This window comes from Panthera tigris, chromosome C1 (genome assembly GCF_018350195.1).
Source record: "Panthera tigris isolate Pti1 chromosome C1, P.tigris_Pti1_mat1.1, whole genome shotgun sequence".
Taxonomy (NCBI): Eukaryota; Metazoa; Chordata; class Mammalia; order Carnivora; family Felidae; genus Panthera; species Panthera tigris.
This window is the reverse complement of record NC_056667.1, coordinates 120,990,062-121,013,396: the sequence shown is the minus strand read 5'-3', so window position 1 is coordinate 121,013,396 and position 23,335 is coordinate 120,990,062. Positions and strand designations below refer to the sequence as shown.

The 23,335-nt window shown below is 37.5% G+C and overlaps 1 protein-coding gene across 1 annotated transcript in view; it reads left to right on the top strand.

Annotated features, from left to right (window-relative positions):
- The window catches only part of DPP10 (dipeptidyl peptidase like 10), a 646,469-nt gene that overhangs the window by 332,319 nt on the left and 290,815 nt on the right, over positions 1 to 23,335 (top strand). The window contains exon 5 of the mRNA XM_042994282.1: positions 10,165 to 10,239. Coding sequence (XP_042850216.1) covers positions 10,165 to 10,239 — 75 coding nt within the window. The remainder of the gene's footprint in view (positions 1 to 10,164; positions 10,240 to 23,335) is intronic.

Genomic DNA, 23,335 nt, shown 5'->3' with positions numbered 1-23,335 from the left:
AGAGTAATAGTTATAAATTCAGATCTGATTTTGTTGCTTTTTTTTGACTTTAAACTTCACCATTCATGAAACACAGCAATCAGCTCTGCAATATTCCTGTTAGTAATAGTGCATGCATTATTAATATCAACAGTAATCATGGGGCTGACCCCCATTTCTCCAGGAATCTTTTTAAGTTACTGGTGCATATTGTTAAGGTTATTCTAATAACATAGGCTGTAATTTCATTTAAGTGGGAAACACTACATCATGAATTTTTCACTTATATTGCCAGAAAATATATGAAAAAGTTACCATTCTGTTCTTTAAGTCCTAGAACATTGTCTTCTTGCCCTTTACTCATCCTTATGGCAATTATTACTTTACCCCAAATTAGCAGACTGGTAGCCCCCAGGTAGAAATTGGTGCCTATAAATATATTTAAAAGTATTGGTCTATAGTTAAAAATCATGAGATTATAAATTAAAGTCTTGGTTTCTAGCTTATCTTGAAAAAAATTGGAACACTAGAAATACTATATGAACTTTCTTAGAAGATGATGGTTTTCTGGAACCGAGGGACCACTGCCCCTTTTAGATAGTCTGACTATTCCATTTGCCCTCAATTTAGCCATACAGCTTAATTCTACTTATCCATACTCTGTCGCTCTAAGCATTTGGGTGTGGGACTCCTACTCTACCATAGACTATAGAGAAACAGAATGCTTGTCTCATCCTTTCCAATATTAGATGGAAAGGATTTTAATGAGCCTGGTTTCTCAACCTTCTAGTACTTTCAGTTCTACTATGGTAATGGTAATATTGTGAATGTTCAAGAAGTGAGTTTTGGTAGAATTGAATGATACATGTGAATGAGGTACTGCAAAATCTTCCCAAGCTGCCTAGAAACATGCATTTTCTTCTCAACTTGATCAAATGTCTTGCCTCCCTCATTTAATTGGTTTAGTTAACCATCTGCATATTTATTTTCCTCTGTTTATCCAACCTTGCTTGGCTTTAATTGAATGTTCCTGGATGGCAGAGTTCATGCATTTTAATGCCCTTTGTACCATGCCCAGTGTCAAAAAATGCACTGGTAGGTGTAATTGCTAAATAATTCCAATAAACACATGCAGGAAATATTTCTGCATCCTTTTATTTCAATAGTAATTAAGCGATTAAATATATAGATAACTTAATAGCCTTATTGGCAATAATAAACCTTTCAAAACACTAATTTAAAGCCATATCAAGTTGAGACTCAACCAGAACTGTATTAGTATCTGTAATTAGGGTCATTGTAGATCAAAGGGTCTCCTGTGGCCGCTAGAAAGAATGAATCTCCCAGATGCAACAAATGATAACATTAATGGTTTATGCTAAGAGAGATTTGCCTGAGACTTCTGATGTCCCGTGACTAAGCTGCAAGAATGTGTTTCTTTTTTTTTTTTTTATTTTATTTTATTTATTTATTTTTTTTTTATTTTTTAATATATGAAATTTACTGTCAAATTGGTTTCCATACAACACCCAGTGCTCATCCCAAAAGGTGCCCTCCTCAATACCCATCACCCACCCTGCCCTCCCTCCCACCCCCCATCAACCCTCAGTTTGTTCTCAGTTTTTAACAGTCTCTAATGCTTTGGCTCTCTCCCACTCTAACCTCTTTTTTTTTTTTTTTTTCCTTCCCCTCCCCCATGGGTTTCTGTTATGTTTCTCAGGATCCACATAAGAGTGAAACCATATGGTATCTGTCTTTCTCTGTATGGCTTATTTCACTTAGCATCACACTCTCCAGTTCCATCCATGTTGCTACAAAAGGCCATATTTCATTTTTTCTCATTGCCACGTAGTACTCCATTGTGTATATAAACCACAATTTCTTTATCCATTCATCAGTTGATGGACATTTAGGCTCTTTCCATAATTTGGCTATTGTTGAGAGTGCCGCTATAAACATTGGGGTACAGGTGCCCCTATGCATCAGTACTCCTGTATCCCTTGGATAAATTCCTAGCAGTGCTATTGCTGGGTCATAGGGTAGGTCTATTTTTAATTTTCTGAGGAACCTCCACACTGCTTTCCAGAGCGGCTGCACCAATTTGCATTCCCACCAACAGTGCAAGAGGGTTCCTGTTTCTCCACATCCTCTCCAGCATCTATAGTCTCCTGATTTCTTCATTTTGGCCACTCTGACTGGCGTGAGGTGGTATCTGAGTGTGGTCTTGATTTGTATTTCCCTGATGAGGAGCGACGTTGAACATCTTTTCATGTGCCTGTTGGCCATCCGGATGTCTTCTTTAGAGAAGTGTCTATTCATGTTTTCTGCCCATTTCTTCACTGGGTTATTTGTTTTTCGGGTGTGGAGTTTGATGAGCTCTTTATAGATTTTGGATACTAGCCCTTTGTCCGATGTGTCATTTGCAAATATCTTTTCCCATTCCGTTGGTTGCCTTTTAGTTTTGTTGGTTGTTTCCTTTGCTGTGCAGAAGCTTTTTATCTTCATAAGGTCCCAGTAATTCACTTTTGCTTTTAATTCCCTTGCCTTTGGGGATGTGCCGAGTAAGAGATTGCTACGGCTGAGGTCAGAGAGGTCTTTTCCTGCTTTCTCCTCTAAGGTTTTGATGGTTTCCTGTCTCACATTCAGGTCCTTTATCCATTTTGAGTTTATTTTTGTGAATGGTGTGAGAAAGTGGTCTAGTTTCAACCTTCTGCATGTTGCTGTCCAGTTCTCCCAGCACCATTTGTTAAAGAGACTGTCTTTTTTCCATTGAATGTTCTTTCCTGCTTTGTCAAAGATGAGTTGGCCATACGTTTGTGGGTCTAGTTCTGGGGTTTCTATTCTATTCCATTGGTCTATGTGTCTGTTTTTATGCCAATACCATGCTGTCTTGATGATGACAGCTTTGTAGTAGAGGCTAAAGTCTGGGATTGTGATGCCTCCTGCTTTGGTCTTCTTCCTCAAAATTACTTTGGCTATTCGGGGCCTTTTGTGGTTCCATATGAATTTTAGGATTGCTTGTTCTAGTTTCGAGAAGAATGCTGGTGCAATTTTGATTGGGATTGCATTGAATGTGTAGATAGCTTTGGGTAGTATTGACATTTTGACAATATTTATTCTTCCAATCCATGAGCAGGGAATGTCTTTCCATTTCTTTATATCTTCTTCAATTACCTGCATAAGCTTTCTATAGTTTTCAGCATACAGATCTTTTACATCTTTGGTTAGATTTATTCCTAGGTATTTTATGCTTCTTGGTGCAATTGTGAATGGGATCAGTTTCTTCATTTGTCTTTCTGTTGCTTCATTGTTAGTGTATAAGAATGCAACTGATTTCTGCACGTTGATTTTGTATCCTGCAACTTTGCTGAATTCATGTATCAGTTCTAGCAGACTTTTGGTGGAGTCTATCGGATTTTCCATGTATAATATCATGTCATCTGCAAAAAGCGAAAGCTTGACTTCATCTTTGCCAATTTTGATGCCTTTGATTTCCTTTTGTTGTCTGATTGCTGATGCTAGAACTTCCAGCACTATATTAAACAGCAGCGGTGACAGTGGGCATCCCTGTCGTGTTCCTGATCTCAGGGAAAAAGCTCTCAGTTTTTCCCCATTGAGGATGATGTTAGCTGTGGGCTTTTCATAAATGGCCTTTATGATCTTTAAGTATGTTCCTTCTATCCCGACTTTCTCAAGGGTTTTTATTAAGAAAGGGTGCTGGATTTTGTCAAAGGCCTTTTCTGCATCGATTGACAGGATCATATGGTTCTTCTCTTTTTTTTTGTTAATGTGATGTATCACGTTGATCGATTTGCGAATGTTGAACCAGCCCTGCATCCCAGGAATGAATCCCACTTGATCATGGTGAATAATTCTTTTTATATGCTGTTGAATTCGATTTGCTAGTATCTTATTAAGAATTTTTGCATCTATATTCATCAGGGATATTGGCCTGTAGTTCTCTTTTTTTACTGGGTCTCTGTCTGGTTTAGGAATCAAAGTAATACTGGCTTCATAGAATGAGTCTGGAAGTTTTCCTTCCCTTTCTATTTCTTGGAATAGCTTGAGAAGGATAGGTATTATCTCTGCTTTAAATGTCTGGTAGAACTCCCCTGGGAAGCCATCTGGTCCTGGACTCTTATTTGTTGGGAGATTTTTGATAACCGATTCAATTTCTTCGCTGGTTATGGGTCTGTTCAAGCTTTCTATTTCCTCCTGATTGAGTTTTGGAAGAGTGTGGGTGTTTAGAAATTTGTCCATTTCTTCCAGGTTGTCCAATTTGCTGGCATATAATTTTTCATAGTATTCCCTGATAATTGTTTGTATCTCTGAGGGATTGGTTGTAATCATTCCATTTTCATTCATGATTTTATCTATTTGGGTCATCTCCCTTTTCTTTTTGAGAAGCCTGGCTAGAGGTTTGTCAATTTTGTTTATTTTTTCAAAAAACCAACTCTTGGTTTCGTTGATCTGCTCTACAGTTTTTTTAGATTCTATATTGTTTCTGCTCTGATCTTTATTATTTCTCTTCTTCTGCTGGGTTTAGGCTGCCTTTGCTGTTCTGCTTCTATTTCCTTTAGGTGTGCTGTTAGATTTTGTATTTGGGATTTTTCTTGTTTCTTGAGATAGGCCTGGATTGCAATGTATTTTCCTCTCAGGACTGCCTTCGCTGCATCCCAAAGCGTTTGGATTGTTGTATTTTCATTTTCGTTTGTTTCCATATATGTTTTAATTTCTTCTCTAATTGCCTGGTTGACCCACTCATTCGTTAGTAGGGTGTTCTTTAACCTCCATGCTTTTGGAGGTTTTCCAGACTTTTTCCTGTGGTTGATTTCAAGCTTCATAGCATTGTGGTCTGAAAGTATGCATGGTATAATTTCAATTCTTGTAAACTTATGAAGGGCTGTTTTGTGACCCAGTATATGATCTATCTTGGAGAATGTTCCATGTGCACTCGAGAAGAAAGTATATTCTGTTGCTTTGGGATGCAGAGTTCTAAATATATCTGTCAAGTCCATCTGATCCAATGTATCATTCAGGGCCCTTGTTTCTTTATTGACCGTGTGTCTAGATGATCTATCCATTTCTGTAAGTGGGGTGTTAAAGTCCCCTGCAATGACCACATTCTTATCAATAAGGTTGCTTATGTTTATGAGTAATTGTTTTATATATCTGGGGGCTCGGGTATTTGGCGCATAGACATTTATAATAGTTAGCTCTTCCTGGTGGATAGACCCTGTGATTATTATATAATGCCCTTCTTCATCTCTTGTTACAGCCTTTAATTTAAAGTCTAGTTTGTCTGATATAAGTATGGCTACTCCAGCTTTCTTTTGGCTTCCAGGAGCATGATAAATAGTTCTCCATCCCCTCACTCTCAATCTAAAGGTGTCCTCAGATCTAAAATGAGTCTCTTGTAGACAGCAAATAGATGGGTCTTGTTTTTTTATCCATTCTGATACCCTATGTCTTTTAGTTGGCGCATTTAATCCATTTACATTCAGTGTTATTATAGAAAGATATGGGTTTAGAGTCATTGTGATGTCTGTATGTTTTATGTTTGTAGTGATGTCTCTGGTACTTTGTCTCACAGGATCCCCCTTAGGATCTCTTGTAGGGCTGGTTTCGTGGTGACAAATTCCTTCAGTTTTTGTTTGTTTGGGAAGACCTTTATCTCTCCTTCTATTCTAAATGACAGACTTGCTGGATAAAGGATTCTCGGCTGCATATTTTTTCTGTTTAGCACACTGTAGATATCGTGCCAAGCCTTTCTGGCCTGCCAAGTTTCAAAGGAGAGATCAGTCACGAGTCTTATAGGTCTCCCTTTATATGTGAGGGCACGTTTATCCCTTGCTGCTTTCAGAATTTTCTCTTTATCCTTGTATTTTGCCAGTTTCACTATGATATGTCGTGCAGAAGATCGATTCAAGTTACGTCTGAAGGGAGTTCTCTGTGCCTCTTGGATTTCAATGCCTTTTTCCTTCCCCAGTTCAGGGAAGTTCTCAGCTATAATTTGTTCAAGTACCCCTTCAGCACCCTTCCCTCTCTCTTCCTCCTCTGGGATACCAATTATGCGTATATTATTTTTTTTTAGTGTATCACTTAGTTCTCTAATTTTCCCCTCATACTCCTGGATTTTTTTATCTCTCTTTCTTTCAGCTTCCTCTTTCTCCATAACTTTATCTTCTAGTTCACCTATTCTCTCCTCTGCCTCTTCAAGCCGAGCCATCGTGGATTCCATTTTGTTTTGCAATTCGTTTAAAGCGTTTTTCAACTCCTCGTGACTGTTCCTTAGTCCCTCGATCTTTATGGCAAGAGATTCTCTGCTGTCCTGTATACTGTTTTCAAGCCCAGCGATTAATTTTATGACTATTATTCTAAATTCACTTTCTGTTATATTATTTAAATCCTTTTTGATCAGTTCATTAGCTGTTGTTATTTCCTGGAGATTCTTCTGAGGGGAATTCTTCCGTTTGGTCATTTTGGAGAGTCCCTGGCGTGGTGAGGACCTGCAGTGCACTTCCCCTGTGCTGTGGTGTATAACTGGAGTTAGTGGGCGGGGCCGCAGTCCGACCCGATGTCTGCCCCCAGCCCACCGCTGGGGCCACAGTCAGACTGGTGTGTGCCTTCTCTTCCCCTCTCTTAGGGGCGGGATTCACTGTGGGGTGGCGTGGCCCGTCTGGGCTACTTGCACACTGCCAGGCTTGTGGTGCTGGGGATCTGGCGTATTAGCTGGGGTGGGTAGGCAAGGTGCACGGGGGCTGGAGGGGCAGGCTTAGCTCGCTTCTCCTTAGGTGATCCACTTCAGGAGGGGCCCTGTGGCAGCGGGAGGGAGTCAGATCCGCTGCCGGAGGTTTGGCTCCGCAGAAGCACAGAGTTGGGTGTTTGCGCGGAGCGAGCAAGTTCCCTGGCAGGAACTGGTTCCCTTTGGGATTTTGGCCGGGGGATGGGCGGGGGAGATGGCGCTGGCGCCTTTGTTCCCCGCCAAGCTGAGCTCTGCCGTCCGGGGGCTCAGCAGCTCTCCCTCCCTTTGTCCTCCAGCCTTCCCGCTTTCCGCGCAGAGCTGTTAACATATGACCTCCCAGACGCTAAGTCGCGCTTGCTGTCGGAACACAGTCTGTCCGGCCCCTCCGCTTTTGCCAGCCAGACTCGGGGGCTCTGCTTGGCCGGCGAGCCGCCCCTCCGCCCTGTCTCCCTCCCGCCAGTCCGTGGAGCGCGCACCGCCTCGCCGCCCTTCCTACCCTCTTCCGTGGGCCTCTGGTCTGCGCTTGACTCCGGAGACTCCCTTCTGCTAATCCTCTGGCGGTTTTCTGGGTTCTTTAGGCAGGTGTAGGTGGAATCTAAGTGATCGGCAGGACGCGCTGTGAGCCCCGCGTCCTCCTACGCCGCCATCTTCCGGAACCTCCTCAAGAATGTGTTTCTTACATGTGTACCATCATCAGCAAGTCACTTTGTAGCATCAGTGACCTGCTCACAACTCTCTAAATTCAGAGAAGGTTCAGCAGCTTGGGCCCCTGAAAAGGTATTTGGAAAGTTTCCCAGTTTATGTGCTGTATAAGCTGGAGGCAGTATAGTGATAATTAATAAAGTGCCAGACTGGATAATTGTAGGAACTGTAAAAGATACTATAAAATGTTGTTACCGGAGGCACAGACACACCTGTGAATGTGTGAAGTTAATTTCTTTGAGAAACATCACATGAGAGTGGATGAGGACGACAGAGGTGAGATGTTCTTTAAATAATTCAGAAGGGAAGCTCTCTTCCAAAACGTAAAGAAAGGAACTCCTGCTGGTGAGATAATGCAGGATTTATTTAAGGAGTTTCTCTTATATTCTCTTTTTATACATACTCATCTTCTTGCGCAATTTTTAAATAGTAAACCTCGCTTTATTGTGTAACAATACACCTCTTGACACTGTAGCATTGAAAGACCTGATCTTATTTTCTCAATGTCACCCTAAATTCTGTGCAGACAAATTTCCATTAAGTTTTCCTACACAGTAAGTTAATGACAGAGAAAGGAAGAATAAGAGTGAGGATACCGACCTCATAATATTTTCATTAGGAATATTGAGGACTATTGAGATTTGCTAAATTATAAGAAATTTACAGAGCTGATAATAGATCAGTGGTAGCTCTCTTTCTATGATTTTTTGTTGTTAGTTCCATTATTATTGAAACGAAAACTAAAATCCTTGAGGTGAATTACTGCCAATGACTATTCTGATCTTCTTTTGAAGTGTCTTATACATGGGCTGTATAAGATAGATGTATGGAGGCAAAACTCCCAAATCTTAATATTGCCATATAACAGTATTTTTTCCCAGACCATTGCATTCTCTTGTGTATCAGGCTTAGAGATTAACTATGTTATTCTAACAATTTTCTAACACCAGCTGGGTGTCCTATAGTTTGATTCAATTCTAACCACCCAGAATTAGTGCAGACCCTACCGGTTAAGGATTTAGTGCCTGCCCCCACTTAAAATACCAGCTGCATGTCCCAAGTCCCTAGGCTACCTGCATTTCAGACTAACTTGGCTGTAAATTTGGTGGTTCCCACAGTCCTCCTTCAGGTTTGATAATTTGCTAGAATGATACAGAAAGTGCTGTACTTATGAATACTCATTTATTTTAGAGAATACAAATGAAGAGCTAGATGAAGAGGTAAATAGGGCAGGTCCAGAAGGGTCCCAGCATAGTCTCTGTCTCTGTGGAGTTGGGGGATGCCACCTTCCCAGTACATTAGTATGTTTACTAATAAGGAAGCACCTCCAAATTTCATCATTCATAGTTTTTTATTGAGCTCTCATTACCTAGGCATGATTATCATTGGCCATGCAACTGAACATCCCCCATCCCTCCGCCCACCCTGGCCTCCAATTAGGGTTAAAAGTTCTAATCTTCTAGTCAGGTGGTGGGCACCCCCTCCAGAAGCTGTCTAGCCACTCTTCCCTGGCCTCTACCCCTTGAGTCATGTCATTCCTATACACCAAGCATGGTTAAAATTATTAATAATAAATGACACTCCTTTCGCTCAGAAAACTACAAGTATTTTAGAAGCTCTGTGCAAAGAATCAGGAAAAAAGACTCAATATATTTTTTTTTATTATACCACACAAACTATTTCAAATATTGATTAGGCTGAGTTTCTTGTCCTTTCCATTGTGTTTTGAGGATTTCTAAATTTAAAAACCTTGACTTCTCTTTTTTCCATTTTTAAAAGAGTTCAGTCTTATAGAAATTGGCCTGACATAAAGTATACAAAATTATTTACATATGTATTTCTCTGCAGAAACTATGCAAACTAGTTTGCCTAAAATGCATATACGGTTTATTTTATTTTTTGTATTTTGTAGACTTTTGACGCATTAACTCAAATTGTTTGCCTTTTCTTTGCATCTGAAATTAAATATAATCTCTATTTCAAATCAAATTATTTCTCCACTCTCAATATATTTCTTTTTCACTTCATTTTCAATTATTTCTGATAGTAGGCCTATTCAATGATAGAATTGTAGGCGCAAAATCAATCAGGTGCAGTGTAGTTATAATCAAGTATAATCAGTATTTATGTTTTAATTAATTTTACTATGGGAGTGTCCTCTAAAGAGACTCTGTCTTTAATATAAGTATCTTCTTTTAAATACAAGTATGAAACCTATAAGGAAACAAAAGTAGAGACAGAAATTATGATACCACAACATGTTACTCTTTCTTCCTTCCTTCCTCCTTCCTTCCCTTTCTTTTCTTTTTTTTCTTTTCTTTCCTTTCCTTTTATTCTTTCTTTCCTTCCTTCCTTCCTTCCTTCCTTCCTTCCTTCCTTCCCTTCTAACTTGAAAATATAAAAGCATTTTGGTTACTTAAAAAGTTCAGTAAGTTTTTGCTTTTTTCTTATGAAAATATTAACATAGTCTTCACATGATATACATAAAAAAGATATGCTAGAAAATTTTCTTCCTAATGAAATTTGTAATATGGCCTCTCCAAGTGTTTATATCCATTGGAATAAGTATACATACATACATGCATATTTATAATAGAAATCAAAATGCCTTTTCCACAGAGTTATGATGAGAATTCAGATCTTTTTAAATATATACATTAAATATCCAAATGCATATTAATGTCTCTGTTATTAAGGTTTTTACTGCTTTTGTAACTGCCTTTTTTTTTTATTTCTAGGTAACCTTCAAAGCCTCAAAACATTCAGTTTCACCCGATTTAAAATATGTTCTTCTGGCATATGATGTCAAACAGGTAAAGAAGGGATCTTCTTTGAAAATCTTTCCTTGTGATTCATTCAGGTAACAAGTCATAGTTGTATTTGGTCATCTACTCCTCTAGAAACAATTTGACATATCCAATAGCTGCAGGGAGGTACTGATAACCGGTATTGCACAAGAGAGGTTTGGAGAAAGTGTCCTGTCTTCCATACCTGGCTAGCAAATACCTGCAGCAGTCTACTAGGTCTACATGCTTCCTAGTCTGTCGCTTTTAGAGGGGAGTGTGGAAGGTGTATAGCAAATTGGACAAAGTAAGCCTTTTGCCATTTTCAGGACAGCCTTATTATATATGCAAGTGCTTCATGTATGTATAGATTAAGGAGTTTGCTGATGGCTGTGTCCTGAGATGCAGTGTACATAATGGGAAGGGACTAGTGAAAACATTGATTCTGGTTGTGGTCAATGAATTCTTTTGTGGTATTTGAGTGTAAGCCTGTGGTTGTAGAAAATTCTGAAAGCGGGTCAAACCAAGGAATCAATTCTGAACAAATAAAATGCTCTAATTGCAATTAGCATTTCATTATTCTGTGTCAGCTCTACAGCACACAATTAGAACAATATGTATGGTTGTTGAGTATTTTGTGTTTAGATATAATTTGCACTGTTAAGAAGCAAAGTAAATGTTGAAAGGCAATTCAGCAGATTAGCTTTTGTAGAAAATAAATGATTGGAAATCATTCAAGAAATTTTTATGTGCTTTAAGACAATAAAAATTTATAGACTTAAGACAGAAGTCCTCATATAAAGCATTGAAAGCCTTTGAGCACATAAAATTTCACAGTTCCAAGGACCTTCTAAGTAATTATTTTAGTCTTTTAGTATTTTGGAATATACATGCACTATGTTTTTAGACAAGTTTATATATTTTCATTTAAAATAACTAATTTACACTGCAGAACATGGGAGATTATGATCAAAGATCTCTTTTCCCATTATAAATCTTGGCCTTTTTACTTTACTTTTGTCCTGTTCCCTGTATTCATTGAGATTTGAAAAATACATGTGATAGGAGAAAAACATTTGTTTTATAAACAAAATATTACAATTTCCAAGTTTTAAAATAATATTAATTATCTAAACATTTTTAACTTCATATAAATCTGTATTAAACTGATAATGAATTTAAAAACAAAACAGATTTTAGTAGCTACTATAATCAAGACTATGTGGAATGAGCAGGGGGATAGACATAGACATCAAAGAAATAGTTTAGAGAACTGGGAAACAGATCCATACAAATTTGACGGAAGTGCAAATGTAATTCAATGGAAGAAAATAGTTTTTTCTGTAAGTGTTGCTGGAGCCATTGGGCATCCATAGGCAAAACAAACACACAAGCAAAAATACACTGATCTAGGCCTCACAGTATATCAAAACTCAGAATGGAGTTGGTCTGTAAAAGAGGATGAAAATCCAACCTACAGGCTGGTAGGAAATATTCGCTATTCCCATATCCAATAAGGACTAATATCTAGATTATATATAAAAACTCTCAAGACTCAAAGTTACAAAAGACAGAACAACTATACAGTCTTGTGTGCACGTCCACGCAAGATTGAATAATCTAATTCAAGAAACATACAAACAGATAGAGGTAATATGGCACAAACACTTGTATCCACTGTGTACAGCATTGTGTGAGGTGTTAGGGAAGTGATAGTATGGAAGAATAGAGAAAATTTCCATTCAAGATGATCATGGTGGGAAGGGAAGCCTTTGATGGGAATTGAAGAGCAAATAGGTAAAGATGAACAGAAAAGCATCCCACATGGGCAATAACATAGGGCTTTGTGGAACTAGCATTACATCTTGGAGGGATAGCAGTCAGTTCAGACTAACTAGCCTACTGGTAAATAACAAAACTTTGTACCTAGTGGAGCCCAAATTATAGAAGAACTTGAATTCCATTTTATTCTTTACAGTTTATACTGAGATGGCCATTTGGGATCTTTGATGGTTTTAGAGTAATGAAAGGCCATGATTTAATGTGTGTGTCTGTGCGTGTCTGGCTGTGTGTGTGTGTGTGTGTGTGTGTGCGTGCACATGTGTATAATGCCCATTAACAAAGACGGGAAGAAAACAGTCATACAAAATGCAACCACTTAAATGCATCCACTAAAATTATTTTGGTGTGTTTTATTCATTCCTTTTATCCCCTTTATGTGTAAAAGTAGGTAAACAGGAATTATCATATATTAAGCATTATTTGGGGCAGGCTGGAGTTGGACGCTTAATTGACTGAGTCACTCAGGTGCCCCGAAAGTAACAGTCGGTAACTGAACTGAAATTCACAATAGTCAACACAAAATAAGCTGCTTTAAAGTGTACGATTCACTGCAATACAGTACATTTACAATGTTGTGCAGCTATCCCCTGTATCTAGTTCCAAAACATTTTTATCACCCAAAAAGAAATCCCTGTATCCACTAATCCATCAGTCCCCATTGTCCCCATCACACCGTTTGGTAGCCACCAATCTTATTTCTATTTCTGTGGATTTACCCATTTGGATATATAACGTAAATGAAATCATATGGCATGTGACCTTTTTGTCTGGCTTTCTTCACTTAATATAATGTTTTAAGTTTTATTCACATTGCAGTATGTATTAGCACTTCATTTTTTATGGTTAAATAGTAACCCTTTGTATGTATATATCACAGTTTGTTTATTCATTTATCCTTTGAGCAATATTTGCCTTATTCCCACCTTTTGTCTATTAAGTATAGTGCTGCTGTGAACATTTGTACACATGAATTTCCTGAGTGCCTCTTTTAAATTTTCAGAGTATAAATTGAGGTGTGGAAGTGCAGGTAATATGCTAATTCTGTGTTTAACTTTTTGAGGAACCACCAAACTACTTTCCAAAGTGGCTGCACCATTTTATATTCCCACTAACAATGTATGAATCCTAATTTCTTTGTATCCTCGCTAAACACTTGTTTTTTCCATCTGTCTTCTTTTTTTATTTTGTTTAATGTTTATTCATTTTTGAGAGAGAAAGAAAGAGAGAGACAGAGTGCCAGCAGCGGAGGGGCAGAGAGAAAGGGAGACACAGAATCTGAAGCAGGGTCCAGGCTCTGAGCTGTCAGCACAGAGCCTGACATGGGGCTCAAACTCAAACCATGAGATCATGACCTAAGCCAAAGTCGGATGCTTAACCGTTTGAGCCATGCAGGTGCCCCATTTTCTGTGTCTTATTATAAACTATCCTGAGTGTATGAATTGGTATCTCCTTGTGGTTTTGGTATTCACCTCCCTAATGACTAGTGACGTTGAATGTATTTTATATGCTTGTTGGTCTTTTGTATTTCTTTTTCTGGAGAAAGGACTCTTGAATTCCTTTGCCTATTTCTTTATTCTTTTTGTAGTTGTGTTTAAGAGCTCTTTTATATTCTGGACAGTAGACACTTATATGATACATGACTTGAAAACATTTTCTTCCACTCAGTAGATTGTCTTTTCCCTTTCTTGATAATGTCCTTTGATGCGTAAATTTGAAAAATTCTGATAAAGTTTCATTTATCTACATGCAAGCTCTTGAAGTTGAATTTAGGAATCCGCTGCCAAACTGAAGGTCATAAAGTTTTATCCCTATGATTTTTTCTGAAAGTTTTATACTTCTAGTTCTTATATGTAGGTTGTTGATTCATTTTGAATCAATTTTTATATATTGTGTGAGATAGGTTTCCAAGTATAACACATTTTAAGGCTCCTGATATAGTTGGAAGCACTGCTTTCCAAAATCGTCACGTTGCTTTATACTGCCCTTAGGCAATGTGCGGCTTGTTACATTACCATCTTTACCAACTTAGAACTGTATTTTAAAGAAAAAATAATTATTAACTTGATTATCTACTGGTCAAATACATATACACATTATCACCCTCTCTCTTTCACACACACACACACACACACACACAGAATCAGTATTCGTTTTATATAACTATGCAATAAATTGCCCCCAAATTAGTGACTTTTTAAAAAGAGCGTTTATTGTACTCTGTTTCTGTGTAATGGGAATTTGGGATTGGCTTGGCTGGATGGTTCTGACTCAGCATTTCTAGTGAAGTTACAGTCAACCCTGAGCTGGGTCTTCAGGCATCCGACAGCTTAACTGAGGTTGAAGAATATGTTTTCAAGGTACATCATTCACTTGGGTTTATGTAAATTGGTGCTAGCTTTTGGCATGAGGCTTCAGGTTTCTCCCTGGGGACCTTTCTAAAATACTGCTTGAATGTCCTAATAACATGGTACTTGGATATCTCCAGAATGCATAATACAAAGGATAAAGGCAGAAACTTAAATGTATTATATAATCCTTCCTTAGGACTTACCTGTTACTTTGAGGGTGCCTAGGTGGCTTAGTCAGTTAAGTGGCCAAATCTTGATTTCAGCTGAGGTCATGATCTCAGGGTTCATGAGTTCAAGCCCCTGTGTCTGGCCCTGTGCTGACAGCACAGAACCTGCTTAGGATTCTCTCTCACGCTCTCTCTGCCCCTATCCCACTCACATGCTCACTCTCTCTCTCTGAAAAATAAATAAACATTAAAAAAAAAAGTTACCCATTACTTTCACAGACCTTTCATTTTAATTTGATTTATTTAAATAACAAAAAATAAAAATAAAAACAGTTCACCCATTTTTCCTATGTCTCAATCCCATGTCTAGCAACTACCAATATATTCTCTGTATCTATAAGCTTAGTGCTTATAATTAAATTTTTTAATATTCTGCATATAAGAGAGATCATATAATATTTGTCTTTCTTTGTCTTATTTCACTTAGAATAATGCCCTCAATTTCCATCCATGCTGTTACAAATGGAAAGATTTAATTTCTATGGCTGAATAATATTCATATACATATGCACGCATATATGTGAATATACCTGTTGAACCCCTCTAGTGTATTTTTCAGTTCAGTTATTATATTCTTCAGCTCTGTGACTTCTCTTCACTACTTTCATCTATTATCCATCTCTGTTGACATTCTCATTGTGTTCATCCATTCTACTTCTCGGTTCAGTGGGCTCTTTATGAGCATTACTTTGATCTCTTTATCAGGTAAATTTACTTAGCTCTGTTTTATTTAGTGTGTGTGTGTGTGTGTGTGTGTGTGTGTGTGTGTGTGTGTGTGTGTGTAGTTTATCTTGTTCTTTCATGTGGAACATATTCCTCTCTTCTTTATGTTGGACTCTGTGTTGGTATCTATATATGAAACAATCACCTTGTCCAGTCTTAAGAGATGGGCCTTGTGTAAGAGATGCACCTTGTTGTTCAACCCCGCCTGAGCTCCTGGTTGTCTCTCAAATTTCTGCACTTGTCCAAGCAGCCTATTATATTTTTAAAACATTCTCAGTAGTTGAGGCTATGCCAATACCTGTCAGCATCCCAAAAGAGAGGATCCTAGCACTTCGATTCAGGCTGAGTGGAAGCCAGACCTCAGGCAGCAGCTTCTTAGAATATGCCAATATATATATTCTGTGGTGGGCCTGCAAGTGTAAAAGCCATGTGATCCGAAGGTGTACTTTTTCTTTTATTTTTATTTACTTTTTTTTTTTTTTTTTTTTTGGTCACAAAGGTCAGTTCTAATTCAGTGTAGGAGACCACTAAGAAATGAGGATTTGGGGGACCATCTTAGCAGCTGGCTAACTTAGTCCCTTATTTTCTTATTTTATGTATGTATCTATCTATCTGTCTGTCTATCTATCTATCTATCTATCTATCTTACACGCAAAGTATAATCACTCTTTCCGAGGTCCCTCAGATTTTCATCCATTACAGTTCAGCATTTTTGTTAAATCAGGTCCAGATCTTGAGAACTTTCCGTAGGCATGGCTCCTTGGCTATCGTTCTCTGAGTATATTTATATATTCATACACAAAATTAAATGTATTTATATACATCCATATAGATATAAAAACCACACACATATTTCCTAGTTATTTGTATCTTATGTATTTGAATACTGGTTTAACTAACATTCTCAGCACATATTTTCAGTTTTATTACCTTCATTGTGAGTAATGTATTTATGTATGCCACTCCTTTTTCTTTTGTTGTCTTTGTGTATTTTTTAAGCCACATGTTTGTGTAATTCAATGATAGGTTTTATTATCTTTTTTGAACATAATTTTTAAAAAATATTTCGCCTTTAATTTTATTTTTCTTAAAAGAAAGTTTGAATTTTGTGATGAAATTCATCTTTTACTTTGCTATGTTTTTTTTTATCTCTAGGCTTAGAAACATGTCCACCAATATGAAAATACATCATTGTACTTTTTCCCCCTCTTTTCTTGTTTTTTATGCATATATGTTTATTCCATCCTATTTTCAATTGTTCATGATGGTGATTAAAACCAATCTTCCTAAAAAGTCATAATAATGGAAAGTACCTCTCTTTTGTATAAATTAACATTGATAATAGTCACTTGGGAGGACCATAAAGGAATATTTTCGATGTATTATTAGGAGGCCACACAGCACAGTTGAGAAATGTAACCTGACTCATGGTTTCCACACATGTCCCCAGCCTCAGTTTCCCCATTGCTGTTATAAAGAAGAAGAAAATATGAATACTTCTCAAACTTACTATATTGAATAATTGCCTGGTATGAAGGGAAAGTCATGTGATGATAATTCTGCCTTAAGTAGATATCTATATCTGTATATCTATCTGCCTACCTATCTATCTATACATGGTGGATTTTTAATTTTTGTATTGGATCATTTCTCTGATCACTAATTTTTCTATTACCCTGTTTCTTCTTTGACAACTAGTTAAATAAGAGATTGCAGTAGAGGGGACAAATTTTTGTTGAGCACTCATATTGTGCCTATCATATGGGAAATGTATGTATCAATTTAAACCTCCCAACGTTCTTGCTTGTTGGCCAGTGATAATATTTTTTACAGAGGTAGGAGTCTTGGAAATCTAACTAACTTAATGGCCCCACCTCACCATTTCAACACTGGGACACTATCCCATCTTTCTAGGTCCAAAGCCCCTGGTCTTTTGATCACACAGCCATTTTGAAAGTCTTTATATATCTTCATAGCTTTATTCTGTATGCTGGAATAATTATTTTCTCATTCATTTGAAATCATATAAACTGTTCTAATTAAGTAATTGCAAGACAAATGGTACTTTTATTTGCAATGTTCATGCAGCATTTATTATGCTTCTCCAGCCTTGTGGCTTACATTTCATTTTTGTATCTGCTTCTTAGAAGGTTTTTTTTTTTTTCATTTCTTTTTTTTTTTTTTCCAACTGTGGAATGAGTTTTTATGCCATAATTTGAAAATGGTAAAAAAAAAAAAAAAAGAAGAAGAAATTATGTTAATGATCAGATTATTTGTGGTTAAAAATTGGCTAGTCGTTAGCATTTCTTGTATGAGGCAATGTTATTTTTTGTTATTTGAGTCATAAGTCACAAATAGTTTCAGTTTAAACATTTAAATACATTTATTTTATTTTTTAATGCTTATTTTTGAGGGGGGAGGGGCAGAAGGAGAGGGAGACAGAAAACCTGAAACCTTCTCCACACTGTCAGTGCAAAGCCCATCGTGGGGCTCAAACCATCAGTGCAAAGCCCATCTTGGGGTTCGACCCATGAACCCTGAGATCAGATCATGACCTGAGCTGAAGTCAGACATACTAAGCTACCTAGGCATCCCCAAATCCAGTTTATTTTATTTATTTTCACAATATGTTTGAAACTATTGGTCCATTTAAATTATTTAACAATTGCATGGGGCACCTTGGTGGCTCATTCAATTGAGCGCCTGACTTTTGCTCAGGTCATGATCTCCCGGTCGGTTGGTCGGTTTGAGCCCTGCATCAGGGTCTGTGCTGACAGCTCAGAGCCTGAAGCCTGCTTTGGATTCTGTGTCTCCCTCGCTTTCTCTCTTCCCCTCACCCACTCATGGTTTGTGTCTCTTTTGCTTTGCCCCTTCCCCACTCACGCTCTGTGTATCTCTCTCTCTCTCAAAAGTAAACATTAAAAAATATATAAATTATTTAACAATTACATTTTTAAGCCATCCTTGAGAAATCAGTAGTGTTTTTATATACACATTTTTTAAGACAAACAAGTAGAAACAAGTATTTAAACTCATTTTCATTTGTAGTTTCCTTATTGTTTGGATTAAAAATACACATTAAATGGACTAATTAATAGTTAAATTAACCATTTATTTTACATTAACTCCCTTTCTTATTGTGTCTTATGTTTGAGGTCAGAAACTTTAAATTTACTGTCATTTTAGCATAATTAGAACTGTCCTTTATGCATGATGGGCCATGTCTTCATGAGAATAAGCTTTTTCTGAATAGAAAAGTTAAAAACTGAATTAATTGCTTAAATAGTATCTAATAGAAGGAACACATAAATTATATATGTGATATAGTTGCTGTGTTGTTGTTTGTCCTCCAGAATTGATGCTCTGCAAAAAAACAGTATTGTTATCCTCTAGAGTTGGATGCATTTATTTTCCTTTATGTCCCTACTAGTTTGTAACTTTGTAGACAAGGCCCGCTTTATGATAAATATCTATTTTAACTAAGATGTAATCACTGTAAAGTGAATCCTGCATGCGCTACTGCCTGAAAAAGTAACTCGTCTCTAGTGAATTATCTAATTAAATTCTGAGCCTTAATACTTCAGTGCTTTACAATTACAGGCACATATTTAAGAAGTCTGTGGGAGTGCATGATCTGGTCATGGGATTATCTAAGCTATTAAACTTCATACACTTGGGGCACACAAATATTTCAAATAACCCTGTTAATAGTAAACTCAGGGAAATTTCAGCCTAGGAAAGTGACTCTTTTCAAATACATGGGACTTGAAGTTGACCCTGAGAGCCTCCTGCCTCCAGAGCCCATAGAATGCACCTTCCATGTTCTCCTGTAGCTGCTGCTACAAAAATGTCTTCCTAGTTAACCTTCTCCTTACTAGAGAGAGATTATAAAGTATGAAATGTATATTAATGTCAATTTTGGATTATTTATTGTTGTTGTTGTTGTTGTTGTTGTTTAAAGGAGAAGAGTCCTAGAAGGGAGAAGGAAGGGAGGAGAGAGGTGGGGAGGCAAGGCAGCAGGCAGGCAGGAAGGAAGGAACCTAAGCTTTGGAAAACAGTAGTTACAATTTTTCCCTTTTGCAGTAGCTACTAATATATTTTTTGGTTTATCACTAATTCAACTGCACAGCATTTATTGTGTTTTGCTTTTGAAATAGTAGGTTTATTATAGAGAATCTGAAAATTCTGAAAAATATAAACAATGATTCTGGTGCCTATATTTCCCTCTTTTAGAGAAAACCAGTGTTAATATATTGATTTATCTTCTCTAAATCTTGTTTTTGTCATACTTAAGTGCACTCTTTCCAATTATAGACAAAAGCGTTAGAATACATTGAGAAATACTATATTAGCAAAACACTGTCACACTAAGTGTTAAGATCATGTTCTGGTGACCCAATGCTGTATAATTAACTCAAAAACTTGGTAGTATAAAATGGGGAATTTATGATTATTATAGATTCTTTGGGTCAAGAATTCTGGAAGGGCTTGGCTGTGCAGTTTCCACTTGAGGCCTCTTATGTGATTACTTTCAGATGTCACAGGGGGCAGGGCTGCAGGAGGTCAGGTAGAGTTCCTGGGGCTGGTGGGCAGGAGGCTGGGCCAAAGGGGAGGAATAGCATCCGAAGGGCAGGGATCATTCTGCTCATGGAGCCCCGTGCCCCCATGTTCTGTCCTCCCAGGTCCTCTGCCCTGGGCTCCCTGGCCTCGGGCTATTCCAAGTTTAGCTCAGATCCTTCTCCCTGGTGGCACCTTAGCCTGTAGGCCTCCTACAATCTAGGCACTCATGTGTGGCCACAGCTGCTGATGGGTACCAATGAGTGGTACACCTCCAGACTGATCGGGCAATTGTACTGAGCCCCGAGGCTGCTGTTGCTACCCATGGGCCTCCTCTGCTCACCCTCATGCCCCTGTGGCTGCCTATGCTGAGCCTAGCCCCTAAGGCTGTATCACATCCCCATTTCTGGGCCAGCACCCTCCCTTCCCCCACCAGCTGCCATCATCCTTGGCCCAGCCCATCCTGGCCTGCTTATACATGGATTTTTTTCAATAAATATATGTATAGTACAATAAATGTATTTTTTTCTTTTGATTTTCTTTTTTTTTTTCATGTTTGTTTATTTTTGAGAGTGGGAGAGAGAGTGTGAGTGGGGAAGGGCAAGAGGGAGAGGGAGACAGAGGATCCGAAGCTGGCTCCAGGCTCTGTGCTGACAGCATGGAGCCCCATGTGGGGCTCAAACCCAGGAACCGTGAGATCATGACCTGAGCTGAATTTGGAGGCTTAACCAACTGAGCCACACAGGCGCCCTTCCTTTTGATTTTCTTAATAACATTTTCTTGTCTCTAGCTTACCTTATAAGAAAAATATAAATGTACAGTGTATATGTTGATTGACTGTTTCTGTTATTGGTAAGCCTTCAAGTCAACAATAGTCTATTATTTAAGCTTTTAGGGATCTGAAAGTTTTGGGGGATTTCCACCCCTGGGTGAGGTGGGCCCCTATAACCCCTGCATTGTTCGAGGGTCAGCTGTATTTCTTTCAGTGTATACAACATACTGATTCAATATTTGAGTATATTGCAAAATGATCACAAAAAGTCTAGTTAACTACTTATTTGGGTAAAACTAGTTAACTAATTTATTTTGGTAAACCAGTTTTAAATAAATAAAGGAATTCTTATCAAACTGTAGAATGAGCCAGTCAAAATGGCAAGTTGATTTAGTAAACTACAGAGTCAAGATTACAGATAATCTGGAGGTGGGTATGCTGGCACATGTCAACAGGCACCTACCAGTGGTTAGAATGAACTTGAGCATGTGTTTTATAACAAAAATATACTTCTTAAAATATAGTATGAGGAATAGTAACTGATAGGCCAATTTAGATATTTTCATTGACCATATGCAGTGTGAACTTAGATTGTCACATGAACTTTAGAAACATTGATATAATTTTAGGCTGAGCTAATAAACTATCTAAAACTGTGCTGTTTGGTACTGTAGCCACTGAACATGTGGCTATTGAGCACCTGAAATGTGCCTAGTCCAAATCGAGGTGTGTCGTAAGTATAAAATACACCAGATTTCGAAGGCTTAGAGAAAAAAAAAAAAAAGGAAAAATGTAAAACATTAGTAAAATGTCATATTCTTGACAGATTGAATTAATGGTTTTGATACATTGGGTTAAATTAAACATCTTACTATGTTGATTTCACTTAGTTCTCTTTATTTTTTATTAACATGACTACAAAAAATTAAGCTTATACATGCATGGTTTGCATTATATTTATGTTGCTTGGTGTTGCTCTAGAACACAGGAGGTAAATATTCTAGTGTTTGAAATGCCAGTTAAAAGACACCTGAGATGCTGTCCCTTAATGAAGACTATATACAAGGAGACAATCATAATTCTCAAAGATTTAGCAACTATAATGAAGGAATTAGAAATGTAGCTATGGAAAGAGAAAACATGGCAAAATATGGGGAGGATGGTATCTATTATGAGTGTTGAAAGGGCCGTCACAGAAAATAGAAATTAGATGTGTTCCTTAGTGTAAAACTAAAGCCAGGGATATTAGATGGTATCAGGACTGGCAGATTTTGGCTCAGCACAAAGAAGATCTTTCTGACAATGGTTTGATAAAACCAGGGCGAGTATGGGAAGGAGCACACCTACTTTGTTTAGAAATTTTTAAAAGGGTGGATAGATCATGTGCCTGGGTGGTTCACTTGGTTGAGTGGCCAACTCTTGATTTTGGTTCAAGCCGTGATCTTACTGTTAGTGAGATCGAGCCCTGCATCAGACTCTGCACTCAAAGCACAGAGCCTGCTTAGGATTCTCTCTCTCCCTCTCTCTTTCTGCCCCTTTCCTGCATGTATGTGTTTCTTTCTCTCAAAATAAATAAATAAACTTTAAAAAAAGTGGATAGATAACTCTATTATAGACATTGTGCAAAGAAATCTTACATCTTTTTAAAAGGTGGATGGGTAAACTGTGGTGGGATAGGTCAATTACAATATCTATCATTAACCCAAGACAAATAGTAGATTTCCCTCTGAAATATAGTATACCATAAACATAAAAAGAAAGATAAATGTGTCTCTTTGGTATGTTTGAAATTTTGCAGATTGTACAGTCCCTGATTTTTCTTGGTACAGACTTGAAACAAAATCAGATTTGCTTTATTTAGTCATATCTATTTTGAAAAGGATCAAATAGAAGATAATGTTTCATAAAACGGTAATAATAGTGGGTGCCTGGGTGACTCAGTCAATTAAGCATCCAACTTTAGCTCAGATCATGGTCTCACAGTACATGAGTTTGAGCCCCGTGTCAGGCTCTGTGATGGCAGCTCAGAGCCTGGAGCCTGCTTCTGATTCTATGACCCCCTCTTTTCTCTGCCTCTTCCTCACTCACACTCTGTCTCTCTCTGTCTCTCAAAAATAAATAAATGGTAAAAAAATAAATTAAAAAACAGTAACAGTAGTGAATCTTACTAGAAATAGGAAAAAACATATGCACATATAGAAAGAAATCCACAAGTAGTGTTTTCTGATTATACCAGGAGACAGCAATATTATGATTCCTAATTGGAGTTTATACTAATTAACTTCTCATTGCTTTTATGTTGCCTATTTAACAAATAAAAACAGTTAAAGATTGTGAGTTGGTAAATTAAGCAGCCCAAAGATAGTGTGTGGTGTGGGGGGCCTCTTAATTAGCCAAATGAAAGAAGCTTAGCATTTCACAATAAAGAGGGACTAGAAAATACAATTAGAGTATGAGGCCATGCATTTTTGAAAGACCTCAGCCAGAAAATGACCAAGGCTTATTGTCAGAAAATTGAGACTTGATTTTCAAGAGCAAAATGTGTGTTTATATATAAGAATTAATTCAGTGTACCTGAAACATAATGAAGTATTGCATACTCGTACTTAGTTTTACTTACTTATATTTAATGATGTTTATTTTTTAATGTTTATTTA